This window comes from Chelon labrosus (genome assembly GCF_963514085.1).
Source record: "Chelon labrosus genome assembly, chromosome: 22".
NCBI lineage: Eukaryota > Metazoa > Chordata > Actinopteri > Mugiliformes > Mugilidae > Chelon > Chelon labrosus.
Genome location: NC_140355.1, coordinates 1,856,918 through 1,883,913, shown reverse-complemented (window position 1 = coordinate 1,883,913; position 26,996 = coordinate 1,856,918). Strand labels below are relative to the sequence as shown.

Here is a 26,996-nt window from a genome sequence, read left to right as displayed (position 1 = left end):
CAAGCTCATAAGGGTGTACCCATCTGCTGGATGCCAGCTGGATAGAGACAGAAAAAGGGAGAGAAGAGAGGAGAGCAGGAGGATGAGATCAGTTCATACATGCAACTGAATGAAGCATACATGCAGAATAGTAACATGATAGAAACAAGTGCAAGATATAGCTGATGCATGTTAAAGTCATTCATCTTCTGTAACCGCTTATTCCTGTGAAGGGTCGTGGGTTTGCTGGAGCCTATCCCAGCTGTTTTCAGGCAAGAGGTACACCCCTGACAGGTCTCCAGTCTATCTCAGGGCTAACATAGAGAGACAGCCATTCACATTCACACCTACGGCCAATTTAGAATCACCAATGAACCTAGCCAGCATGTCTTTGGATGGTGGGAAGAAGCTGGAGTACCTGGAGAGAACCCACGCAGACACAGGGAGAACATGCAAACTCCACACAGAAAGGCCCAGTCGGCCCATGGATTCGAACCCGGGACCTTCTCGCTGTGAGGCATCAGTGCTAACCACCTCTCCACTGTGCAGCCCTCATGTTAAATTAAGGTGTGATAATGAATAAAAAAGAATGGTAGAGATAACATTCAAAAAATTGATTCTAGAAAGATTTAATGTGTATACAGAGTGCTCATAAAGCTACTGTTACAGGGATGACCCTGGGTCAAAGAACTGTCAGTGACAGCAGTAGCAGGTGAGGTAGTTGGTATAATATATAAATGTAAAAAGTATCATAGGCAGGCTGGAGAATTCTGAATTAACGCAGGAATCGATGGCGCAGGTTGATGAGGCCAGGAGCATAAATGAGAAGTATGGAGCCCCACAGGTCAGAAACACCCTTGTATTGGAGACTGCTATTTAAGAGCTGACAACTTGTCCTCATCTCAGGTGCCTGCTAGTCACGTGATTTATTTTCTCAGTCTCGTTTCTAGGGGGAATACTGCCGGCTTCGTGAACGTGGTTTCAACTAAGAGCAGTTATAGAGATCTCTGCTTTACTCTGAGCTAAAGACGTTTCGAAACCTTTTCTCAACTAATTCTTTCTATGTCCTGGTGCTTTCTAGGATTGGGAAACATGTGCCAATGCAACTTTGACTGCATATTGCATTGTTATTGCGTTATTTTGACATTTTACATTTGTTACTCATCTCTGAGTGTTATGCTGCCCTGAGTCCAGTAGGTTTTAAGGTGTTTGGTCGTTTTTATTATGATATCAACACTAGTGTTTCCAAAGACAACATACAGGCCCCTTTAAACTAAGGTAAACTGCGATTCATCAGCTCAGAAGATGAGGAGCCTGCGTTCCTGTGCTTTGCCTTTTTTGTGTGTGTGCTAGATGAACCTCTGCATGAGTGATTCGGAATTATCATCATTATATTATTTAGCCAACAGAAGCTTGACACATGAATAGAGAATCCTTATTTGGACATGCAGAGAGCTGGTCTTAGCTGGAGATGTGGTGAGCCTTGCAGCTAGGTTGAGTTTAGAACTGGAGCGATGGTCTGGGTGTTCAGAGTTGGAACATGTCAAGAAATCATTAAGCATTTGTTTTGAGACAATGTGGTCTCCTGAGTCTTCTTCCTGCATAGTTAACCTGTTCACAGGGCTGCCGTCAAAAACAAAGCATAAAACTGCAGTGCCTATTTGGCCCTGCAGGAGGCAGAAGTGAAGCCCAAACTGTGCCCTCTTCCTTTTTAAACATGACTGAACTCTAAAACATATTTACTGTGATTGTGTTTTGACCGATGTTATTGCTTGTGCCAAATCCAAAAAGTGACACTTTGTTCAAGAGAGTTGGTACGAGTGAGTACAGTGATTGATTTTAATGGCTTCATAAACAACTATATAAAACAGTTCATAAAAATTCATGCACTTTCAGTGTAAATTCATTTGGAAATATAGAGGAAATTTATGTACAACAGTGCGAACCATAACAGTGACTTCATTCAGTTGGGTGGTTCACCACAAATATAGTTGGCTGCATAGAAAACATTGACATTATTATTGCCTACATAGAAAAATAAAAGGAAAGGTAAAAAAAAGAAAAAAAAAAAAAAGAAAAGAAAAAAGGTCATGTAAAAAGTCTATTTCATTTAAGATCTAACAGGAGCTTCTATAGAAAGACAACCGTCTTCTTTCCGAGACAAGTCAGTTCCTGCCAACTCTGATTTAAACACACCGAGAAAAAAAAACGACAACTAAGAACTAGTGAATAAAACTGAGTATTGTTAAAGAACTTTCCCTTTACCAAAAGTTACATTCTGAAAGCATTATCATGAAAGTACTATTATACACAAACTCACTCGTAGAACGACAAAAAAGCCTGAGTTGATGGGGAAAGTAGAGTCATGACAAATCCAAAAAGCCTGAGGAAAAAGACCACTGATTTACTATTTTACAAAAAATTTACAACTGTATTATTTAAGAAAAAAACAAAAAACAAAAACATGAGTTGCTCTCAGAAAAAAAAAAAAAAGCAGGTTATTTTTTTTTATTTTTTTTACAGCTAGGATATGTTATTAAATAATTCACACCTGGTGGAAAAAGGAAAACCTGCTGAGGAAATGACAAATGCTTTAAATGAGGTACTTCAGGTGGTGAGCCTGAGTCCAGACTGGATTCAACCAGACACCGTTATATCACCTTGTAACATGATTCATGTGACAACCGACTTCTCATTGAGTTAACACTTAAATAAGGTAGATAATCATGTTAAGCATGATAGAGACACAGAGACAGACAGACAAACATAGAGAACAGTCAAATACAGGATCCAGTGTCATGGGTTGGTGGGAGTATGAGGCAGCACTCAGGGTCAATTGTGTCCAGAGTTTTAAAAAAAAGTTTTATAAAAAAATAACAAAAAGAAAAAAGTGCTGCACGCTGTTGAGCCCACGCAACAATGCAGCTTAAACTCTTAAATATAAAAATAAGCTTAGATTATTTTTTTTTCAATCTGCTGCTGGGTTTGAGCCAACCCCTGGTGTTCACCTCCCAGATTCCAGAGATGATCTGCTGCTGAAGCGAGGAGATGACAGCCATGCTGAACTGACTGATACACAGTGCTTCAAACAGCTTCAGGTTGGAGTCCACAGTCCATTTAAGGCATTTGCTGTGTTGCTGAGTCTATGGCTGCTACGAGCAGACCCGGACAGCTCCTGTTATGTCTTGCGGCTGCTCCAGATCTGCTCCGGTGTGCTCTTGTGGTCTGACGAGTAGTCGAAAGGTGAGCGGTGTCCCATTGGTGAGCGGGAGTTGTAGGGCGAGCGCTGGTCTCGGGGAGAGCGGGGCCCGCTGGCTGAGGCCCGCTGCTCCGTCTGCCAGTCTGAGTGGTATCGGTAGGAAGAGCGGTGGTCTGAATGGGAATGTTCCTTCACGTCCAGCCGATGTTCTCGGTCTCTGCTGGTGCGGAATTCATCCACCTTCCTGTGTTTACTGTCGTTGTAGTATCTGCACATACACATCATCATTGGTATGACTGGCCAACAACACAGCTGCGAAGCTTTAATCAAAGTCCCTCTAAATGTCTCATGTAACACCCATTAAAGACTTTCCATCAGATTCAGATGTGGTTAGACACTGAGGTGTTGGGCTGCACTGCATGGTCAGACACCTGCTGACATTAAAGGCTAAAAAGATAGTAAAAACTATCTTTATTTGCAATATGTGACACAGTTTTCATTTTTTCCACTGTCTAGGCTGACATCAGAGGGTAGATAATACTACTAAAGAAACACTTCATGTCCTTTGTTCCTCACCTGTCCTGTCTGTCTCTGTCCCGGCTGTCTGGCCTGTAGTGGTCTCTATCTCTGTGATCTTTGCCGTTGCTGAAGGAGGAGTACGGTCTTTTCCTGGACTCTCCTGCTGTCGTCTTCCTGTGGGACTCTGAGCTGTGTCTCTCCTTGCTGCTGCTGCTTTCATGGTATCGACTTGAGGGCTGATGTCTGTCTGAGCTGTAGCTGTCCCTGCTGCTCTCGTCCTGGTGAGAGTTGTCCTTCAGTCTTTCAATATCTGAGGGCGAACACAATAAATGAATTAGTTAGCAGTGACAGCTATCTCATCTCATCTTCTGTTCCAGCAGAGGGAAACCGACTTTACCTGCATGTTTGTAGCCATGGGTATTTATACTTCTAGTGTTCTGGTCCATTGCCTGAAGAAACAGAATCATCATCATCATCATCATGACTGCGTTGAGGAGGTCATACTGGTTAATAATCACTGCTGGATCTTCACATACCTGGGCGTTCTCTTGCCTTTTCTTGATTGCATGCTTATACAGTTTATGTAGTTTTCTGGCATCAAATTCGGTGAATTTGGAAACAAATATCCACAGGTTTCTGTAAAGAACAAACATCATCAGCTTAATAAATGTAACATACTAACAAAGTTCTATTCATGGCAACCTTCTTGTGACCTGAGATGTTCTCATGTAGTTAAACAATATCCTGTCTCTTGTCTATCTCTTAGCACTCCATCTTCCAATGCTGTGTTTAAACTGATACGAAAACTAAAGACTCAAGTTAAATGTGCATTTTTGTGGAACTAAGGATATACAGTATATTTGATAAATGCATTTCATTAGAAGGAATTTGCAGGTACTGACTTTCTCCACTGTTTGATCAGGTCAGGATTTGAGTACTCCTTCAGACACTCCGTGATGTGATCTCCGATCTTTATGAGGCACTGCCTCGTGTGCTCCAGCTGTTCGCGTTCCGACAGCCCTTTCTCCGGTCTGTCTAGCTGCTTCAGGGCTGCTTTCACTGGCCGCATCCTCTCTTTACACTGCAACATTAAAGCAAAAGGAAATTGCAGGAAGTCCAATCCACAACTGCTTGTTGAACAAATTTGATCATAGTCATTAATCAATGACATGATATGATACACAAGATATTTGAAGTTAAAGAATAAAGTATTAGACTACACTCTGGCTACATACATGCAAACAGAATGTATTTTTGCGATTAACTGAGAATTGAACCACAACTTATTTCCTGATTGGAAATTTTCCTTTTTAGCTGAACATACCACACTGAAGGTCCTCTGGTCCAGTTCCTCAGACTCCTCAGACACTGGCACATTCTCTCCACTGGCTGTTATATGAACCGGCACGTCGGAGGGTTTTTTGGGCCGTTCTCGTACCTCAGGCTTTGTGTCATTCTGATGAAGAGTTGATGAAGAGAGTGAAAAAGATTATCACCTTTTTTTCTTACTGGATGGCTACAGTAGGAGCAGAACTATCCAGTCATTCAATCACTCACAACATATAGAACTATTAATTACCTTTTCCATGATCTCCTCCTGTTTATATACTGCCTCCAGAGGCTTCGTCTCTTTTTTATCTTTTGGTTCCTTTGTCTCTTTTATGTCAAAACTTTCCTCCTTCTTCTCCTTTTTTCCTTCTTTTTTGATCTCTTTTTCTTTGACGTCCATCTCCCCTGATGAAGAAGCCTCCTCCTGCTCAGGCTCATCGTCGTCTTCATCATCGTCGTCCTCCTCCTCCTCCTCTTCCTCTTCCTCCTCCTCTTTCACCACCACTCTGTCTGCTCGGCTCCGTCTGGTTGGTGCCTTCACTGGTGCCACCTCCTGAACGGGTGGAAGCATGTCACATTAACGCCAAACACAAAACACTCAATTTAGGCATCAACGAGAAAAAGAGTATTTTCTAAATGTACCTTTTCTTCCTCAATTTCATCTTCATCATCTGACCTCTTGTCAGATGGGAGATCTGAGGATGGGCTTTTTATCACCTCTTCTGTCTTAGCTGGCTTTAGAGTTTTGCTCTTTTTACTCCTTGGTTTTCTCTTCCGTGAATTGGCCTAAATAAACACAAAGAGACATGGTAGACTCTGGCAGACATACGTCATGATATCATCATATCATTGATATTTAGAGTTGTGGTCATACTTACTGTCCCTGCTTGTTTCTGTGCTTCTTTTTTTGCCAGGTCCTTGCTCAGTAACTTGATGAGGTAGTCTGCTCTGGTCTGTAGCTGTTTGGCCTGTGGCTTCTTGTCAGGGTCATCTGGTAGGAGCTGATCAACAAAAGACACAGTGATGTGTAATTTCCATTAGGGATACATTTATATGTTGTTGGCTTAAGTATCAAATTATTACAATTATGTCCATGTGACAAAAACATAAAAAGATTCTATGGTCACATTCCAAACACAGCTTTTCTGAACAGCTTAAATCATGAGGGCCTTAAATCTCACTATGTTCACTTTGTTAGTATTCAGTCATACTTCACAGGATGTTTGTTTTTGACATCCTCAAAGAAGAAAAAGGAAAAAAAGACCAGATTTCAACGATGGGATTTCTCATATGGAAATAATTAAACTTTATTTATACCTCATGTTTGTAGACAAACATTTTTTTTAAATTCCTTTTAGATCTAACTTGATTTAGCCAAGCTTGTTATTTTCATTCTTAACCAAATACACATTCAGAATGCTGCAAAAAGACTTCTCACTGAATTCAGTAAAAGACTAACAACCTGTCAGAGTGGTTCCAGCAGGCTGTCTGTTTTCTCCTTGAAGTCCCTTAACTTAGGTCTACATTTAATTAACATTATATGATAATTTTACATTTTCTATCTCTTTAGAGTACTTTTTGGTCATTATTAAAGGCATTACTATACCATCATCAGTGATATCAGAACAATGTCTAATGCACAAACAAAGAGATGAGAAATGGACTCACCTTGTGTGTGAGATTGAGGTCTGGGTCCATCTTAATCATCTCCCAGCTGCCGTAACCATACTCATAGATTCCTATGAGGAGGCTTGAGTCATCCTCCTTACCCCACTCAATGTCAAAGTGCGCTGCCTTCGAGTGGCATGGAATCATATACCTAATCAAATACACACATTTAAAACACAGACATTTAAAATACAAATACATTTTGTTAGATCACATTTAACAATAGTGTTGGTGGATGTTAGGCAATATTAACAAAACAGTTTGATATCAACCTCAGATTTAGATTAGATTATGTAAAGGACACTTTTGTCTTCTTTCATTTATTATCAAACTATGCAAGAGAGATATGCAGAAAGACTACAAGGCCACCTTGGAAAATAACAGATGAGGTACATGCTTTCTTGCACCAACCACCTTTCTCAGCTCAGCTGTCAGTTGTCTGTATTATGACTGACCTCTGCTGGCACAAGTCATACTTTTGGGATTTCTAAATAGAGATGGCTTAATATTACTATACAACCAATGCTTAATCAATAACTTACTAACTAATCACTCTGATCAACAGAATAAGTTATGAAGGCCAGACTTGATTTACAGTAATCACACAGTAGCACCAGGAGACTTACTTCTTTCTCTCCTCGGGGTCTGCAGGAATGGCCTTATGGAGAGGAGCCAGCTCTTCCTCGTGGGAGATGACAAGCTTGGCATTCACCTGCACTCCAGAGATCCTGAATGTGGGGCCCTTCACCTTCCCTCGTCTTCCTCCTGATGACCAAACAAGTGGAAAAAAAGCTGTTCAATAACTGAATAACCATTTAACCCTACATTACAGAAGTCTCAATTAATTCATATTTGAGCAACATACATGTAGGTAAACAAAACTTGAGATCATGCTGCTCAGTTACTGTTAATGTGCCCCAAGGGAACAGCTGACATTACAAGCTGAGATTACATTACATTATAATTGTGAAAATGTTCGATTTAAATAGACACAGGCGTGACTAGTGTCTGTTTAATACCGCAATCTCCTTCTCAACCACCTTAAAATCAGACAGCCAATTAAATGTCAAAATTCCCGTCCTTAAGACGACGAAAAATGTCAATTGTGAACAAAACATGGAGCAAGTGACTGAACTAGCAAGTTATCAACTTTTGAGTTAAATGTCAGGGCATCTATAAATATCCCTGATATTATCGGTACCAAAAATCCAGTACTGGTTGTGTTCTAGCAACACATGCTCCAATTTAAGGTGCGCCTGACATTAAAATTAGGGCCGGGACTCGATTAAAAAAATTAATCTAATTAATTAGAGGCTTTGTAATTAATTAATCGAAATTAATCGCATTTTAATCGCATATAAATATTTGACCTGAGAACAGTGAGAAGTAATTTTTTTCATATGGATTTTTAGTATACCATTGAATAATGACTAAATTTCCCATCCACGGGGCCAACCAAAGCGGTCTCATCAGCTTCTTCTTTCATGTTCACTGTGGTTTGTTGTTGTCTGAAGTAATGAACAGTGTTGCCAACTCTTCAGGAAATGAAATTAGCTATTGTCTGTCCTAAAAGTCGCTAGAAGTCGCTAAATGACGTCATCGGCTAATTTGCATAATTTACATTTTGGATGTAATTGTGATGGACGCTGTATTATTAACGCGCCTCCTTTATCAGGGCTTGGTATTGGCAAAATGACTCTAAAGAGACACTCTGGCACAGTAACTTAAGTTTTTTTTTTTTTTTTGTTTGTTTTTCTTAAGTTTGGTTTAGTTTCTAGCCTACAAGTCACAGGCACAGAAGAACATGAGCATTTTTTGCCATAACTAAAATATTTTTAACATTTTTTGTACAAACCGTTTTTACTTGACAAAATTAACAATCTAAATGGATTATTATTTTATTATTTATTTTAGTGTGACAGTGAAGAAACATTTACATCCCGCTCTAAACCAGGGCGCGATCAGCGGCAGCTTTGCGCATGCGTCATTCGTTTGCAGTCTGGACGCGGTGGCGTGGTTCTCCCTCTCTGCTCTGACCGCTGCTGCGCGGGGCTACTGTGAGACTGACCGCCTGTGAGTGCTTTGGGATGGGAGAGGGGCTCACGGCAGCACCCGCTGCTTGTTGAGGACACTGGTAATGAACGCTAGTTGGTGCTCCAGTATAATCGGTCCGCCGAAACTCATCCAGTGAGAAACGTTCCGCGGTGCAAAAATAAGTGTGATTAAAATGCGTTAAAAAAAATTAACGCGTTATTTTTGTGTAATTAATTAATCTTAATTAACGCGTTAAAGTCCCGGCCCTAATTAAAATGTCTTCCATGATTTAATAATTAGATCAACTGGTATTAAAAAACAAACAATCAAAAACACATTTCTCATCACTTTCATCATAACTTTAACAGATCTCTTGGGAGTACCTGAATTCCTCTCTCCACAGGGGTTTTCTCGTAGTGTTCTCACACAACCGTTGTGAACAGTCTCTGCCAAACGTTTCAGGTCATGTTCCGACTTGTCCACAAGTTCAGCATCACGAGCAATAGCATCCAACCTGAATGAAGACAATACATGTTAAGCAAAATGTATGGCATCTTGTTGTTTGTAATAAAAACAAAAAGTCCAAGCTTACCTTTCCAGTGGTCCTCCAAATTTTTTGTAGCTCTTGACGAACCTGGCAGTAATTCACACACATTAAACAGGATTAGGTGAGGATAAGCAGAGCAATAGCTACACAAAGAAATCAGTTGTTAGTATAATCACCTCCGAATCTCAGCATCACTAAAACCCTTGATATTTTCTCGTGGAATGGTCCGAGGCCGTCCTCTTTTCTTTGGCCTCTTTCGATCTGACGGGGAGTCGCTGTCGGACCCAGAGTACCTCCTGTTCCTACTCTGCCGCCCCTCATTAGAATTAAAGCTTATCTGTTACCAAAAACAAGAAAAATCGGCTGGAGTTTAATTAAGACAACAAAATGCACAATACCACTGAAATTATTATATTTTTTTCTAGACTAAAAGCTTGCAATGTACCAATACACTTACATTTGGGTACACTGCTGATACAGGGCTTTTACATAGGCTTGGTAATATATCTGCAGTTCTAACAATGGTTTAAAAATGTTTTTTCCAGACCAGATGGTAGGGTTGCTGCACTGGACCAACACCTGCTACAGTTATCAGTGCCTCCCTGCTAAAAACATAAGTTACATATCTTTATGCTGTGTATACAGCCTAAGCTGAGGTAGCAAAGCAGCAGCAAACAGCAGCATCTCTGACACACTCTCTGTATCTGCAAAGGAGATGCTCAAGCACAGTACTGAGTATAGGTCAACCGCATTTTAGAACCCCTCAGTCCATGACACTAGTACGACATAGTGCGCATGTCAATGCAGTACAACAGACTTGCATCAGGCCTTGTTTTCAGGCAGGTAGTGCAATTTGTGTTTCCATAGATAGCTTGATTAATTGAAACAGAACATTGCTTAAACGCCTTGTGTAGATGTGCTGTGACATAAATGGGTATGGCTGCAGGTGTACCTGTTTGGCACAATTCCTCATTCGTGGTAGCATGTATATTTCTTCAAGCTCCTTCTGTCTCTCCTCCTCCTCCATCCTCCTCCTCTGTTCCTCAGGAATGATATCGTCCCAACTCCGCTGACTTCGCTCAGAGTCAAGGTCTATATCCTCATCCTCCATCATGGTGAAGTTGGCCACCTGTATATGTCAGGCCAAATATACTGTAAGTGTACTAAATAATAGAACATAACACTTTTGGACGTTTTTGGAGAAATTTCTTCCAACCTTGAATTGAGACAGCAGCTCCTCTCCCACTGTGGAGGGTCCAGGGTCATTCTCTCTGGTCTCAGCTCTTTTAAGAATCTCATCAATGTCCATTTCCTGTAACACAGAACCATAACATCCATATTCACCATCATACATTACGCAATTGTGTACAGTACAGTGTAAAAGTTTTAGACATAGTGTTTTTAAGTACGTACCTGAGGTTCCTGCTCTTCACCTTCTGGTTCTTTGAAAAGCTCCTCAGCACCAAATTTCAAGATGGCAGACAGCTCCTCCTTGTTGAACGGTGCTGAACTGTATGCAATAAAACACATTCTATTGACTCTGCCAGAAACAATGAGGTCAACAAGCACAGAAACAATACACAATAGGAAAAGGGAGGAGAGTCAGTTAAGCAGCAGAATGTTGTATGAATTACTTGCCTGGAAGGAGCAGAACCAGTATGGAGGACAGTTTTCCCTGTGGTATCCATCCTCTGAATGACAAGGTGGTCTAGCACCATTTTCTTCTTTGCCTTCTCAATAATGTCTTCCTCCACTGAGCCTTTTGTCACCAGACGGTAAATATTCACCTGCCAGTCCACAAGCCCACAATCAGATACAGAACAACATTTGAACATATTTAAGCAGTGCACTTTGACATATTGGTGACAGCTTGCACATCTACAAAGCATTAACGAGCGCAAGCAAAGCAGTGGAAATGGAAAGATTTCTGGCATATTGCTGACCTGTCTTTTCTGTCCAATCCTGTGGGCTCGGGCCTGGGCCTGCAGGTCATTTTGTGGGTTCCAGTCTGAGTCAAAGATGACTACTGTGTCAGCTGATGCCAGATTGATACCCAGACCACCAGCACGTGTGGATAACAAGAAGCAGAAATCCTGGGCACACAACAAGAGGTTTGTTTATGTTAACAATCCTGGTTTATTATTTATAAAACTGTATTTACTGTATCAACAGGAAACTCACTGTACCTCTGAACCTTCAGCATTAAAATGATCCAGTGCCTGCTTCCTCATCTCCCCTTTGATGGAGCCATCTAATCTCTACACAAAGTAACAACATTTCAAAATTATGACACATGTATACATAGCATTTTACCTTTTCCGAGTTAGCGGTAGCACAATTCTCATATATATGTATAGTGTGTAGTAAGTCACAGTGCGCAGCTACCTGAAAGAGGAACTGCCGACTCTTCAGATATTCAGCGAGGATATCCAGCATCCGTACCATCTGGGAGAAGATGAGAACTCTGTGACCTCGCTCTTTCAAGCGCAAAAGCAGTTTGTCCAACAAAACCAGCTTTCCACTGCTGCGGATCAGTTGCTGTGAGAAGAAAGAAGAGCAGAAAATATACTGTAACCCAGAAATATAAAATATATATATATAAATTTATATGATGCTGCTGGAATTAATCACAGCCTCCCTTTTTTCTTTCATGCTCCCATTTTGTAGGTAATTTTAAAATCGGTCCACGTCAACGTATAGGATTTCCATCCAAATGTAGCTTAAATTTTACCTACATTTTTACAAACGTTGGTAAATGCCACTAAATGAATGCATATTACATAACAGTAGATAGAAATGATTCCATTTGATATAATCGAAAGAGCACCAATCAAATATTAAATGGTGAAATGACACAGTGAAAAGAGGGAAACTCCAAAATGTGATATTGTATTAGTATATTATTTTGATGGGTAATGCCTTAACAGAAATGCTGATGTTGTAACACATTAACAAAATAAACAGACCTGCAAAGCCTCAGCTCTGTTGAGAAACTCGTTGTCCTCTGGTGGCTTGATAAGGTAACAGTGGTTACAGCACTTCTTCAGCTCCATCATGATGTTTAGGAAGCCTGACGTGCTGCCTTTGGTACCTTTACTCAGGGCCTTGTAGTTGCGGGTCAGGATCCATCTGATAATCAATATAACATAAGCGCACATGTTACCACTAATACATTAAAATTACCATAACTACAAATTGTATAATACCATACCATCTTCCACAGCTAACTGACTGTGTCACATGAGCAGGAAGTGATTAAAGATCACCTGATTAAATGGCACTTTCACGAATATATTTCTCAATACACAGTCTGACAATTTCAGAGTAGCATACTTAGTCAAGTTCAAGGACCAGATGATCAGCATGGGCACAGATGTTTTAAAATAAGGATTATTTGGATAAATTAGCCACATACACTGCCTGGCCAAAATAAAATTAATAATTGCCATCTGGATTTAACTAAGCCAATAGGTACGAGCCTCATATTGGATGCAATGAGTAGCTTCTCATTTCTTATACAACAATGTCGAAAGACACATCCCGTGGTTGTGGAAAAGACGTTAGTCTGTTTGAGAAGAGTCAAATCATTGGCATGCATCAAGCAGAGAAAACATCTAAGGAGATTGAAGAAACTACTAAAATTGGGTTAAGAACTGTCCAACGCATTATTAAAAACTGGAAGCATAGTGGGGAACCATCATCTTTGAGGAAGAATGTGGTCAGAAAAAAAATCCTGATTGATCGTGATCTGTGATCACTTAAACGTTTGGTGAAATCAAATGGAAGAAAAACAACAGTAGGCTTTGGTTAATGGTGAAAGTAAGAGCATTTCCACACGTACAATGTGAAGAGAACTCAAGGGATTGGGACTGAACAGCTGTGTAGCCTTAAGAAAACCACTAATCAGTGAAGCTAACTGGAAAAAAAGACTTCAATTTGCTAGGGAGCATAAAGACTGGACTCTGTAGCAATGGAAGAAGGTCATGTGATCTGATGAGTCCAGATTTACCCATCATGCCTAGTGTCTACTGTACAAGCCTGTGGGGGCAGTGCTATGATCTGGGGTTGCTGCAGTTGCTCAGGTCTAGGTTCAGCAACATTATGTGTCCAAAGAATGAGGTCAGCTGACTACCTGAATATACTGAATGACCAGGTTATTCCATCAATGGATTTTTTTTTCCCTTCCCTGATGACACGGGATCTTGGAATATGCATGACAGACATCATTTTCACACATGGATTGGCCACCACAGTGTAAGACCTTAAACCCATTGAGAATCTTTGGGATGTGCTGGAGAAGACTTTGCGTAGTGGTCAGACTCTCCCATCATCAATACAAGATCTTGGTGAAAAATTAATGTAACACTGGATGGAAATAAATCTGGTGACATTGCAGAAGCTTATTGAAACAATGCCACAGTGAATGAGTGCTGTAATCAAAGCTAAAGCTTTTTGGTGGTGACTTTTGTTTTTTTGGCCAGGTTCTATCACCTGCAAAAAAGTCTAAACACATGATAGCAATTGCACAAACCATTGCCCATGGTAGGTGTAAAATGCATTCCGGGCCGCTTATTTAATTTCACAAAGTATCTTCCATAACAGTTGGAACAAAAACACTTCTAAATAGTGTAGTATTCCAGAATAACAATATTCAGGATCAGAGAATTTCAATATCACTGTATTAGAGAAGCAAGTGTTGCACCTGGATATGCTTCCAGTTCAATTCAATAAATCATTACAAGTCAAAGCCAGGATATCTTAAACAAACTGACTGGGGCATAATGACTTTCTTCAGCTCTTACTTGTAATACTGCTTCTGGATAGCACTCATCTCCACTCTTAGGATCTGCTCCACTTTAGCCGGAAGAGATTTCTCCACATCCTTCTTGACGCGGCGTAGCAGAAAAGGTTCCAGCTCTTTGTGTAGACTGGTGTAGCCTGAGTCCCTGCCCTTACCATGTTCCTCCTCAAACAGCTCCCAAGAGTGAAACCTTAAGAAACAACAAACACAGAACACATCAGCAGGGGTGTAGCTATTAGTTAACCTCTGGTCATTTTTCTTAACATGACATCACTTGAGGTTTATCAGACAGACACAGCTACATCTGGGGACATAAAAGCATTGATACAAGTTCTTTCAGAGTTATAGTTAAGGCCTGATAACTCACAAGTCTGGTGGGTCATATTACCGTTTGGGGAAAGGTATGCTCACCCTACAGTAGCATGAAAGAGTATAGACCATATTCAGAGTACAAGAACATCACTACAGCAAGAAGAAATTTTAAAATGACAAAGTCAGTCTTTAGAGTAACAACTGATATGGCTTACTTCTCAGGCATAATGAAGTGCAGCAAGGACCATAGCTCTTTCAGGGAGTTCTGTAGTGGCGTTCCTGTGATCAGAAGCCTGTGATTGGACTTGAAGTCGATCATTGTCTTGTAGAGGAGGGAGTCATCATTTTTCAGTCGGTGGGCCTCATCCACACCAATGAAGGCCCAGTTAACACTGCCCAAAAATGACTGAAGACACACATTAAAGACAAGTTTTACATGTGCGTACATCACACTACATAGCTTCAGAACTTAACTGTATGTGACAAACAACAAGTCTGGGATGCATGGTAAAGCGATGGAGCTGCTGACCTTGTCTTTGAGAAGAATCTCATACGTTGTGAGGAGGATGTTGAATTTAAGTCTCTTGTTATGGACATGCATCCACTCATGTGTTCTGATCTGATAAATGAAAAACATCTTACAATTAAAATATGTACAGAAGTTATGGAGTGAAATTACAGCAGAGCACACTTTATCTTTCTCTAGCTAACACAACACAACACCACCACTAGCTTACCACAACCAGAACCCTCTCCCTTAAAGGAATTATGTCCACAAACACAGAAAGTGATGGCATACAGCAGTGTATACAATGCACACAAAATCACCAATTATGGTGGATATGGCTCTCAACGGTATAGTTTTTTTCCCCCCTCAGATACAACTTGTTGCACAGGTATGCTTACTACTGTGTGTGTAACGGATGTTTGAACCACCATACCATGTTCCTGCTGCTGATGTCTCCCAGGTAAACCACAACATTCATCTGAGGGGCCCATAACTGGATTTCTCTCTGCCAAGAGGTTAGCGTGGAGAGAGGTACCACCAGTAGGAAGGGCCCATAGAGTTGGTGCTCATTGAACAGGTAGTTGAGGAAGGAGATGGTCTGAATTGTCTTTCCTAACCCCATCTCATCAGCAAGGATGCAACTGTTGCCTCTATGAATCAAAACAGACCAGAGGAGAGCAACAGCAAAAGTTCAGAATGCGTACACACACACACACACACAAATAACATCAATATAAAAGGCTTCACTGTAAACTGGCACGGATCCAGGGAAATACAGATTACAAGGGTTCTGTGCCCACATCGTTACAGAATGGACCATCAGACAATATTTGATAAGAATTCAAGGATTGTTGAGTCATACTTGCACCAGGAGTGGGCCATCCAGTTCAAACTGTCCAACTGGTAGTCTCTGAGCTCCAGTCCTTCACCTCCTATGTAAGATGGCTGCTTCTTCATAGGCACAAATCTGGGTCTCTGTTTCAGCACCTAAAGAAAAGAACAGAAAGCGTTTGAGTCAAAGCTCACAGTTCCGTTTATTTAAGATTGGAAGGCTGAATTGGAAAATTAAAAGTATCACCTGACTACTCTACCAAAGGTGTAAACATTACCCACGTGTAATGCTGACTCTATCAAAACAAAAACTTGGCAGTGAGTTACCTTGCAGTCTCTGAATGGAATGGTTTTAGACTGGTTTCTGCTCATGTAGTCGTCAATGCACTTCTGAAACTTTTTGGCAATCAGAGCACCATCTTCCCAGCTACATTCAGAGTATGGTAAACCCTGCCATTTGCACAGGTAGTCAGGGTAGCCAGCCGCTGACTTCTGGTTTGAATGTCCTGCTCAAAGAAAATCAGAGACATATTTAGTTCCACAAATCTACAAGTATCAAAAATATTCAGGACTGATTGCTTCATACGGACGGTAATACCTATGATTCGCTCTACAAGCTGGTATTGAGAGTGCAAGTCGTCCATTAATTCTTCTTGACAATTTAAATATTCTATATCCTCTGGTGATGCCGCTTTTAACCTGGGGAGATAGAAAATAACATTATAAGACAGCAATTTCTATTTTTTGAAATTCAAAAATAAGGCAACTTGCGACAAGAAGATTGATTTGAATCTACATTGAAAACCAGGAAACCATAGGCATTAAGTGCTGAGGCAAAAGACGAACTTTACATCCTCATACCAACCCAATGTTCCCACTTAGGAGCACTGGTATCAACAAAGCGCTCACCATCTCTTTCTCTCCTGATCCTTCTTCTTGAAATTGTCCAGTTTCTTCATGCCTTTAACGTTCTGGAGTTTCAGTGACTCCTCTGTCTCCCAAGTGTTATGGATGTGGGCCCAGTTCTTCCACTTTATTAAATACTGGATTTCACCAGCTTCTTTGTTGGGATTAAAGTTGGCATTGGGGTCCCCATCCGCTTCTATAGCATACACAGTGGTCGTACTTCCTGTTGCTGTTAGGGAGTAAAATAAAGGGGATAAATTACTTGTTTTGTTTTGAACGTGGAGGGTACAGAAAAAAACAAATAGAAGCTTTGTCACAGAGAAGTAAGAACCATCTCACTGGTCGGTCGCGACCTCCCTCATTGTCCCTACCCTACACCCTTCAAATTTTGACTACATTCCTGTTAACAGGCCAAATTAAGTTACAGTCTTAGCACTGTGTTCCTTACCTCTTTTCCTTCCCGTTCTGCTATCCATCACTCTCTCCAGTGTTTCAAACTCATCTTCCTCAGGCTGTGGGACATCTTCACCCAGAACCTCTACCAAATCGTCTGAGTCCGTCTTCAGCTCGTCGTCCTCCTTGTAGCTGATGTTGACCGTGGCCTGCCGCCGTGGCCCTGCAGACACCACTTTCTTGTAGTTATCATCCTCATCATCGGAAGAAGAACATTTCGGGGGTTTCTTCTTCTGGGTGCTGCTTTTCTTTCCATTCCGAAAATTCATCCTGAGACGAGATTAAGAGTTAGTGCTACAGCAGAGGTAAACTCAAACCACTCCGTGTATTCCTTCACAAGATCTTAGCACTCATGATCAATACCTTAATAGTTGAAGTGAGAGGCCACTATGAAATATTTAGAAAAGGAAGTTATAAGGCAGCCATTTAAAAGGCTAAAGGCCACTTACTTGGTGGGAGGCTTTTTGCTTTTGATTTTATTACTGGGCTCATAGTCTGACGCCGTTTCGTCACTGTTGTTTCTTGCTGATGAGTCTGACCCAGAACCACTCCCAGAATCAGAACCTGATCCCGAGTCAGAGGAGCCTGAATTTTTTCTCCTTTTGGATCCACTTGATGAATCGGATTCATCACTACTTGAGGAGTCCTAGGATAGATTATCACCAAAGACAAAATGAATAATCAAATCGTGATAAATTTTTAGTACACTAATCACATCTACAATTGGTGCCAATTACTTTTCAGTCAAGCAACAGGGAAACATGTGCAAGGATGCAGTTTGAAACAAACCTCATCAGATCCACTATTTGATGAACTCTGTCTCTGTTGCTGTTGTTGCTGCTGCTGTTGCTGCTGAAGCTGCTGTTTCCTGAGCATAGCAGACCTTTGCACTGCTAGGATACTTGGGTTTGACTTCCAGAACTGCAATCAATTAATGTATTGAAAGGTTAGCCAAAAATACACAAAAAGTTTAAGGAGCTTTTCCCTGACAAATGTCGACCACCATGTTAAACACCCTTAGTTAACCGTGTTCCAATAACGGCACAGTGAAAATGTGTAAAACTATGTCATTAATATTACTGCAAGTGCAAGTAAATGCTGAGTCTATTCTGACACATAGTTTCACTCAGTGTTTTTGTTAACATGGATTATATAAAAAGAATATTTACAGTTCACGAATACTGTAATTATCTCTAGATGTCTAATTTGGCAGCCTGTCTTTGATATTTTCAAATAAAACTTGTTGTTGTCGTTTACCTCAGCTCCGTCAATGTTTGACTTATTTGGTGGTTCCATCTTCTCCTTGGATTTCTCTGTATCAGAATCTGACTGACTGCCAGAGTCTGAGCCACTTCCTGAGTCACTGCTCCCTGATTGGCTGCTGCTGCTGGATGAGCTGGAACTGGAGCCTGAGCCAGACCCTGATGCTGAGCCCGATCCAGAACCAGATTCATCATCAGAATTACTGTGATGTGTAAAGACAAAAATACATAATTGTGCATTAGTAAATGTCACATGAATCATTCTCAAATTAAAACATTTGACAAGTAATTGAGAAGGTTTACTCATTCGAGTGATTCAAAATCTTTTATAGTAGCGCCCATATTATACCTGGCAATCCCTGTCTATATCAGTCTTTAGCAAGAATCAACAAGTTCTTCAACAATACAACATTTACAGAGGGTAGTTCGACTTTGTTTACTATATTGGCATCCATGCTGGCCATGAACATAGATAAACACAGTAATGCATTGTAATTTAAGCGACCACATGTGTAGTTCACATATTTACATGAACAACAAAACAGATAAATACACTCAATCGTTAATTTCAATGACATAACTGTATTAATGCAGCTGGAACCCCTGCCACTCAAAAATGGGCTTTGGTTGTTGTTGCTTCTCTTGGATGTTTGAGCTCCACTGTACATACTGATGCATGTGCAGTGTTTGACACTGAACAGCTGTTTAAGTTTCAAAAGTGGAATGTTCTTCTGGAAGTGGAAAGTTTCTGAGCAAAATTCTAATTGTATGACGTCTACCAGCTTTGTTTATATCAAAACTAATTTCAAGATAATCCTGGACCAAATAGAAACCAAAATAAGTGTGATGTGGAACACTAAAGCCTACACTGCATTAACACTCAGAATGGACTTTCAGTTATATAGGAGACGTCATAAACCCAATGCTTAATCTTGCATATTTATAGATTGTGTATTCTGAATGAAAAAAGATGTGTAGCTGACATTTTATGGATTTCTGACAGTGCATTGTAAAGTGTAACATAGAAAGGCCAGATTAGACTAAATTTATTATTTAGGTAATATGTTATCCAAATACATATGTGCATGGCCCAATTTCACTACCCAGGTACCCAAATTTGTATAATCCTGCCTCAATACAGAAACAGACTTGTACAAAACAACACTATCAACAACAGTATCATATCATTAGATTATCATTAGATAAGGGTTCACAACTTTATGACTGACACATTTCAAGATTATCTATCAGGAGATGGGTGTATCCCAAGCACAGAAATGGTAGACAAAAGGTCTGAAAGTGTTTGCTTCCGGTCCACCGTATAAATTAATGGTCATGTAAACCACATCTTTAAATCAAGATTTAAATCAGCATCTCTAAAAATACTTTTATGTCCTCTGTGAAGGGTGATGAATTGACTTTACCTTGATTCGCCACTGCTGTTGCTTACACTTTCATCCTCACTGCGTCCAGCCATGCTGAAGTCCAAATTACAGACTTCCCCCTGACAATCTGTAATATAATGTTCCACGTGATTGACCTGTGGGATGAGATACATATTAATAATTTCAGAAAAGATGTATAGGAAATAACAGACTTATGCCACAATGGACTACTATCATACTTTTCCGGCAATATGCATCAACATGGCAAAATAAAACAATACTCATGTTTGTACAAAAATGCTTTTGCGGAACAGTACACCATCCTTGGCCAACTACAACCCGTGCATCAAAGTTCAGCCAATGAACTCTCCCTACGGAGATGTCAAGACACTTAACGTCAGTAATTTCAAATAAATGCTTCTAAATGAATTTATGCTACGCGGTTTAGATTTGAGAGATGTTAACCGTAGTGCATCTACACACTTATTTCTATGAATATCTCAAGTTAAAACCACAACAAACAGACCCGTGTGGCTTGCGTTAGCTACATATAACTTAGCTGAACGCTATTTGTTCCCTCACCGCAGAGGCCTAACGGGCCTGCACATCAGCAGCGTGTTTTCACATCCACGTAAAGCTCCACGCACTAAATAAACGCGAAATAACGGAAGCCCCCCAAACAGTCTAATAGTAAACGCTCTTATGCCAACCTCTGTGTCGTCAATTTGGGGTACCATTTAGACTTAATGTGGCTACAGCTGAGCTTGTAGCGTTAGCCAACAAGCTAAACTAGCTAGCGGCTAAATACACAGTATTAGCTATTGGCGGGGTAGGTTAGCAATAATGTATGCAGACTCCCACAACGCGCCAGCCAGTATTTTATCTACAAATTCAAGCTAGGAACAATACAATTAATTAATCTGTTATTACATCACCATCAGCGCAACTTTATTGCTTAAGGATAAAGACCTTTCATATGTTTAACCAATTACAGTTTGCTAGCTTGTATATGTTATGCTAGTATTTTGGTTTTCTAGGTTAGTAAGTCATAACTCTTGTAAAACAATAAAAGCAACATCCAGTGTGATATTTCCACAACGTGTGCCACGACCACGAGGGTCAAACATTAAATGCCGTGCGATATTAACAATTTCAGGTCAACGTGGGGGCTGTAAACACGAAGAGAGGAATCATAGCGTTTACAGGGGTTGTCAAGGAAAAGTGGCGTTAGCTAGCGCTATAAAGCACGAGGCTAGCGCGGAAGCTAACAAAATGACAAAACTTTGCGCTAACAGGGAACCACTGGAATGTTCACTTTCCGGACAGATGCGAAACTCGGCGTCCGACCGTCAATGATATTTAACTATGCAAATATCTGTGAACGTAATGAACCGCAGCAGAGCGTTACACCTATTTAGTATTCATTATTAAACCCGCAAATCCAAATTAGCTAACCTAACCTAACTTCACCCTCTTCCATCTTGTTTTCATTCGCCGCTCACTTCTCGCGGCTTTTACCCCATCAACATGCAATGTTAGCTTACTTACTCGCTGAACAAGGGAATAAGTAACTCTACTCTGTGTGCTGTCTGGTGTTCATTTGGATTACCTGGGAAACGCCAAAGAAATAGTTGTCAAAATTCGCCTTTCCACTCCAGAGGTCCTTTCTTCTTTTATTTAACTGGTGAGCTAGCAGCTGCTGATAGCTAACGCTACCGTACGCTAGCTAGCTATCTCCCGGTTAGGGAGAGCAGCTCCGAACGACTCAGTTCGGTAGAACTTGTGGAATGCTGGTTTTCCTCTCCGTTCAAAAATCTGGTAAATCCCCTTTGCCGTTTAGAGTGTAAGCAAAGTCTAGTGTCCGTCGGTCAGCAGCGATTGTAGAAAGCTGGCATGTCAATCCATGGTCTTCCAACAACCGGCCTCCGCCATGACGCCGTAGGGTTCACTTCACTAGGAAACCCCGGACAGTGACGTAACGACTGTGTTCCTTACTACACTGCAACAGCAGTAAACATCTGGCAGCGGGGCTTTTAACAAGAAATACTTCTTAAGTAATTGAAATATACACTGATCAAATTAACTTGACCACCAACAACAAGACTAAAACGCGAGATCACACTTTGATTAAAGGATTGAAAAAAATCATGATCCCAGTATTTCTAAAAACATTTTCTGCGCGCGCCTGTGCACCTGCCTGATCGTGATCTTCTGCCTAAAGACTATTAAAGTGTGTTTTGGTGGTTACCATGTATAATACTGTATTGCCTTTATTGCCTGCCGATGATGCCGTTTTGGTAAAATCTATAAGTGTTACCTAAAATCGTATCGTATTGGCATTATCCCCGTTTCTAAGATTTCCAACACAAATCGGTACACTTAAAGGCACCGACTCTCGCCTCACGTTGGCAACAATTAAGATGTTATTTTAACGTTTAATCGGGACCAGTTCTCTGAATTCAAACGACGGCCTATTTCGTCTCCGTGTTTTGATACGCCAATGGATTTTCTTTTGTATTGGTGTTTACTTATGTCCAAGTTAAGTTTTTGTGCCACTCGCCCCCCCCCCAAAAAAATAAAAAAAAAATTAAAAAAAATTAAATTGTTTCCACTTCCATTTTTGAATTTAACATTTGAATTAGACTTGAGACTTGAAATGTGAGAATGGAGATTAAAAAAAAGGAAACCAAATGGGAAAATGTCTTTTAGGCCACACATTTTCATTTACGCGTACATTACTTTTGATGTGGTGCCTAAGTACTCAACAGTGAAGTGCATGGATAAGTGCGTAGCAGTTATGTTTGTGAACGTGTGTAGCAGCACCACCTGCTGGCGGTACCCTTTAACACACGATGGAGTAGTCTATAATTAGGTCTCTGTGCTCTAATAAATTACACGTTTAACCGTTTTACAATATATGCACAATATATGATAATACATGATAATAAATACATTTAGAAAAAAGATAGGCCTTATTAAACTGGCAACACCATTTGTTTCTACGTGCCCCATTGGCTGGATGAATGTGTTTATGACTATGGACCAATAGGAAGTGATCCAGGAATATCGCATCTCCGGAACGGAAGCGTTCTGCATCTACAAAATATTTAAAGCAGTAATAATAGGATGTTGCCGCTGAGCTGTGAGGAGGCATACAGTCCCGTTATCGGCACAGAATCAGACTCGTCAAGCATTTTAATATTAAAGTTCTGGGCGACCTTTCTGAACAATAATGCGGTGACAGACAGCGACTGTCCGGAATAAATGGACTGCACCTCCAGAAGGTGAGTAGCCTGCACGCACGCAAGTATCGACGCATTCTCACAGTTTCGGAGCATTCACCCAACAGCAAACACGGAACATCAGGGGTGGCTGTTGATAGACAGACGAGTTAAATTGACGGGCCGATGCCTCAGTAGGAGAACTAAACGCAATGCGGAGGATGGAATGAGACAAATTAGGGAGTCGCGTCCCAGATGATCATCAGAGAGAGGGGACCCTTCTGTCGCAGACACAAGCAGTTTACTCTGCAGTGCTTCTACAGGGATTATTTAAAGGCACGTTTCACTGGATATCATATTGAATATGGGTCATTATGCATAAGTAAACACGGGACAGAAGCCAGGCTCATATTAACCGGGTCCTCATGGGACAAAATGAGCTGTGAGCTCCTGCATTGCGTAGACATAGCTGCGTGTCTGTATTCATATTCTAATTCCCATTTCCAATGCATTACCAGTCAAAAGTATTTTCTTTTTTTATTAATATATATATAAAACACATTTCTACATTGTAGAACAATACTAAGACACAAAAGTAACACATTACTGTAGGCAGTAGCACTTTTAAACAAAGCAGAATATGTTTTGCATTATACACACTGCCCTAATCTATGTGTGTATGTGTTAAAGCTGTGAAGAAGACATTTGGTGTTATTTTCATTAACGATGAGTGTTGATCTGGTTTGTTCTGACAATGCAGATAAGTGTTTACAACAGCAATTTGGTTTAACAGATGCATTTCTGGCAATAGTCAATGGAGTACACTCCGTCATTGCTAGAACAACTGAGAAGAGGACATTGTTTAAGGTGTGTGTTATGCAGAAATGAAACTGTCACAGTCAGTGCCCAGTGTCTCCCAGACAAGTGTCAGTCTGCCACCTGCTGATTAAAGATGGAACTGTACAGGAATGCCTTGGTTAAATTAAACTTGTTTTAATTTTTTTTTAATTTTTTTTTTTTGACATCTTTGTGTGTGTGTAAAAACATCACGTCATTATGGCTTTTCTCCACATCTTAACACTGGAAGCAGCCACCAATCCACTCACTCATTCATGTGACTTTACAGTTTTTCATTTTTCTTATACTTCCGTTATTCCCACTTTACTCCTTCCTATTATATTCACACAGAATATGAATGTTTAAGAACTCAAAACCTGCTAAAAGAGAGCAAATGATAACATTAATCATGACTTTCATCATACAAACATACAGCATGTAGCAGTTTGCACTGTCTTCATAACTGTGTATACCTGTGAATATCAGTGCTGTTGATATTTACTGTATATTTAAGTAATTGTCAGCAACTGTCTACAAGTGGGTGTGAGTGCAATAAAATATGAACAGTGAAACAAATTGTACTTGTCATCTGTCCATACTTTATTTATTTTGTCATACCAATTATCTCAGTTTTTGTCTCAATAAATGTTTTTCTTTTTTCATAAGTGAACAAGCTTATGAAAGCTTTTTTTTTTTTGTCACATTTACAACTTGTATGTTCTGTCCTTTGTCATTTGTTTTGTTTATAAAGTAATTCATTTTGTAGACTGACCTTGAAGGAGGTGGGAATAGTTATTGTGTTAATCATTTAAATCCTTAACTTTTTTGAATAATTTAAATCAACTTATTAGATAAGTTGACAATATAATCCACAGAATCTGTCGCCCGACATGCTTATAAACACCTACCAACAGCAAAGTTTACGCTGCATAAAATGTTAATTAATAATAGAAGACAGGAACTTGCTGAATGCAAAAAAAAAGAGAACACGACTGCAGCTAAAGAAGAGATGTCCTTCTCTAACCAAGCTCAGTCAAGCACGCTGACATTTGGTTAATCAAAGTAAACTATTTCGCAAGCAACCTGATATGTGTTGCTCTATTATTATTTTCTACAGACATTCAGACTAGTCATAGCGGGGACATAAGAGGTGAAATAGTGTAATTTCAGTCAGTAAATAGCAGAAACTTTCAGAGCCCAGAGAGGAAGTTTAATTTGAACGCTGATATTTGGTTCTCAGTACAGATAAAGAGCAGATTTCTCGATCTTGTCTGAAGACTATCTCACGCCTTGCCAGATCCACACAGATACTCCTCTTGATGAATATTATGAAATTATACAAGATTTAAAACAAATTAAAGGGAACCATCAACAGAAATATTAAGTGCTTTCATTTTAGTGTGAGATGACCACAGCCAATGTAGTGTGTAACTGTACTGGTTTGTGGGTATAATATACTTTGTATTTAAGAAATCCATCATGTGTGCTGGTAAAATGTGATTATCCATCAGAACACCGTCATCTGTAATGTTTTCCTGGTTGACTTTAAAAATGATTTATAATAATTGTAATAGTATTCTTCCACAAGGTGGAGCCATACTGCATGACGTATAAATAAATGTGTCTACCAATCATTTTAATTTAAGTCCTGATCATCTTTTTTTTTTTTTCATATCAAATTTCATCTTAAAAAAACACCTCACTGTATGTGATGGCACTTCATGGGACATCAGTAATCCAACTTCTCATACTTATATTAGTTGTGGTTGTCAGTCGCAGATAAAAAAGGGTGACATTTCATATATGTTCGCTCTCTTTTTTTTCTTTCTTTAATTTAGCCCTGCAGCTTTTTAAGGCAGCATTTCAAAGAGCAGCTGAGCAAGCCAAGACAGTTCACTTCCTTCGGTGGGAAGACACTCGAGCAGGTTGACATAGTTGCAGTGAGGGGACAGTACAAAGACCGCAAAGTGTAAAATACACATCACACGTTAAGATTTTTCCATTCCTCAGTGCATCGAGTCCAAACAAACGTGAGCCACATCACCTTGAAGGTGAACTAAAAACTGCGTGTAGCCTCTTTAGACTAAAATGTCAGTGTTGCGCAACCTCTTTCATGCAGTGTGGTAGATTGCTCTACAGTTCTCCTTTTCACTTTTTCTCAGATCATGTGACGGAAATTGCTGCAGCATGATAAAGAAAACTCTAACTTCATCTAAAATGAATAAGCAGGCGATATTTTTTACAGTTAATGTTTGAGATTTTTCACAAACTTAGATATAGAGGATTTTCAGATTTATTATTATTATTACTTTCTATTTATTTCTATTAATTCAATCAAATTATTTCACTAAATATCACAATTATCTTTAAAAATCTGAAGAAGCCTTTGAAAGTAAAGAAGAAAGAAAACATGAACAATCTCTTTGTGTTTCAATACGTTTATAACACATTACTATCTCCATGTATCAGCTTAGTTTTAGATGTAATAGAAATGAAAAGGGACATTTGTGGTTCATTCAAAAGCATAATATATATATATATATATATATATATATATATATATATATATAAATCACTTTAATATCAGTAAAATGAAGGGTTTAATGAGTGATTTCACATTTTACAAGTGTCGTACTGGAAACCACTGTTTCCAGCGTTACAGTATTCAAATATCTGCAGATTTTCTGTACATTTGTGGTCACATAGGTTAAACAAAACACAGGCAGCTAGCTGCTAAGTGTTGGTATAGTGTCCATTTGCTGTTTTTTTTTTTTTTGCAATAAGGGACTAGTATTTCCTACTGTTAAAAGAAAAATACACATAGGAAGAATACATGTTCAAAACAGCCCGTTTCATTGATTGAAAGAAACACAAGAAGAAGAAGAAGAAGTGCACCATAAGGGTGATCACACTTGTGATACAGACAGTGCTGATGTGCTCTGAAGTTTGAGGAAGTGCAAACAGTATACAGGCCACACAAACAAATATAAGCCCCCATGTTTGTATTTCTCTGCCTGTGAGGCCATACTCCTACATGGCTAATTCCAACTTTTAATTTATCCTAAACCTAATCCCACTATAAGGGTTAAGCCTTCAATCAGGCTCTATAGCTCTGCACACACACTCACATAATTGGTCATGACAAGTCATACAGGCAGTACGGATACAGTATGATACAGTAATCTCTCCTCCTTTAGTCTCAGAG

General features: G+C 39.8%; 1 protein-coding gene across 1 annotated transcript; it reads right to left on the bottom strand.

Annotated features, from left to right (window-relative positions):
• Nucleotides 1–9: 9 nt before the first annotated feature.
• Nucleotides 10–20,019, bottom strand: chd1 (chromodomain helicase DNA binding protein 1). The gene is made up of 35 exons (XM_084572008.1): nucleotides 19,773–20,019; nucleotides 18,344–18,551; nucleotides 17,876–18,007; nucleotides 17,536–17,732; nucleotides 17,082–17,356; nucleotides 16,637–16,862; nucleotides 16,326–16,426; nucleotides 16,055–16,233; nucleotides 15,759–15,883; nucleotides 15,330–15,546; nucleotides 14,918–15,007; nucleotides 14,604–14,794; nucleotides 14,078–14,266; nucleotides 12,242–12,404; nucleotides 11,661–11,813; nucleotides 11,462–11,533; nucleotides 11,219–11,368; nucleotides 10,914–11,062; nucleotides 10,689–10,785; nucleotides 10,492–10,587; nucleotides 10,228–10,404; nucleotides 9,452–9,612; nucleotides 9,321–9,362; nucleotides 9,112–9,242; nucleotides 7,321–7,459; nucleotides 6,695–6,845; nucleotides 5,905–6,027; nucleotides 5,669–5,812; nucleotides 5,277–5,579; nucleotides 5,022–5,153; nucleotides 4,600–4,778; nucleotides 4,234–4,333; nucleotides 4,095–4,146; nucleotides 3,755–4,007; nucleotides 10–3,446 (listed from the first exon to the last, which is right to left on the bottom strand). Exons 1-35 carry the CDS (start codon nucleotides 19,904–19,906, stop codon nucleotides 3,158–3,160), a joined length of 5,520 nt encoding a protein of 1,839 aa, XP_084428134.1. The 5' UTR covers nucleotides 19,907–20,019; the 3' UTR covers nucleotides 10–3,157.
• Between the last annotated feature and the right edge of the window lie 6,977 nt (nucleotides 20,020–26,996).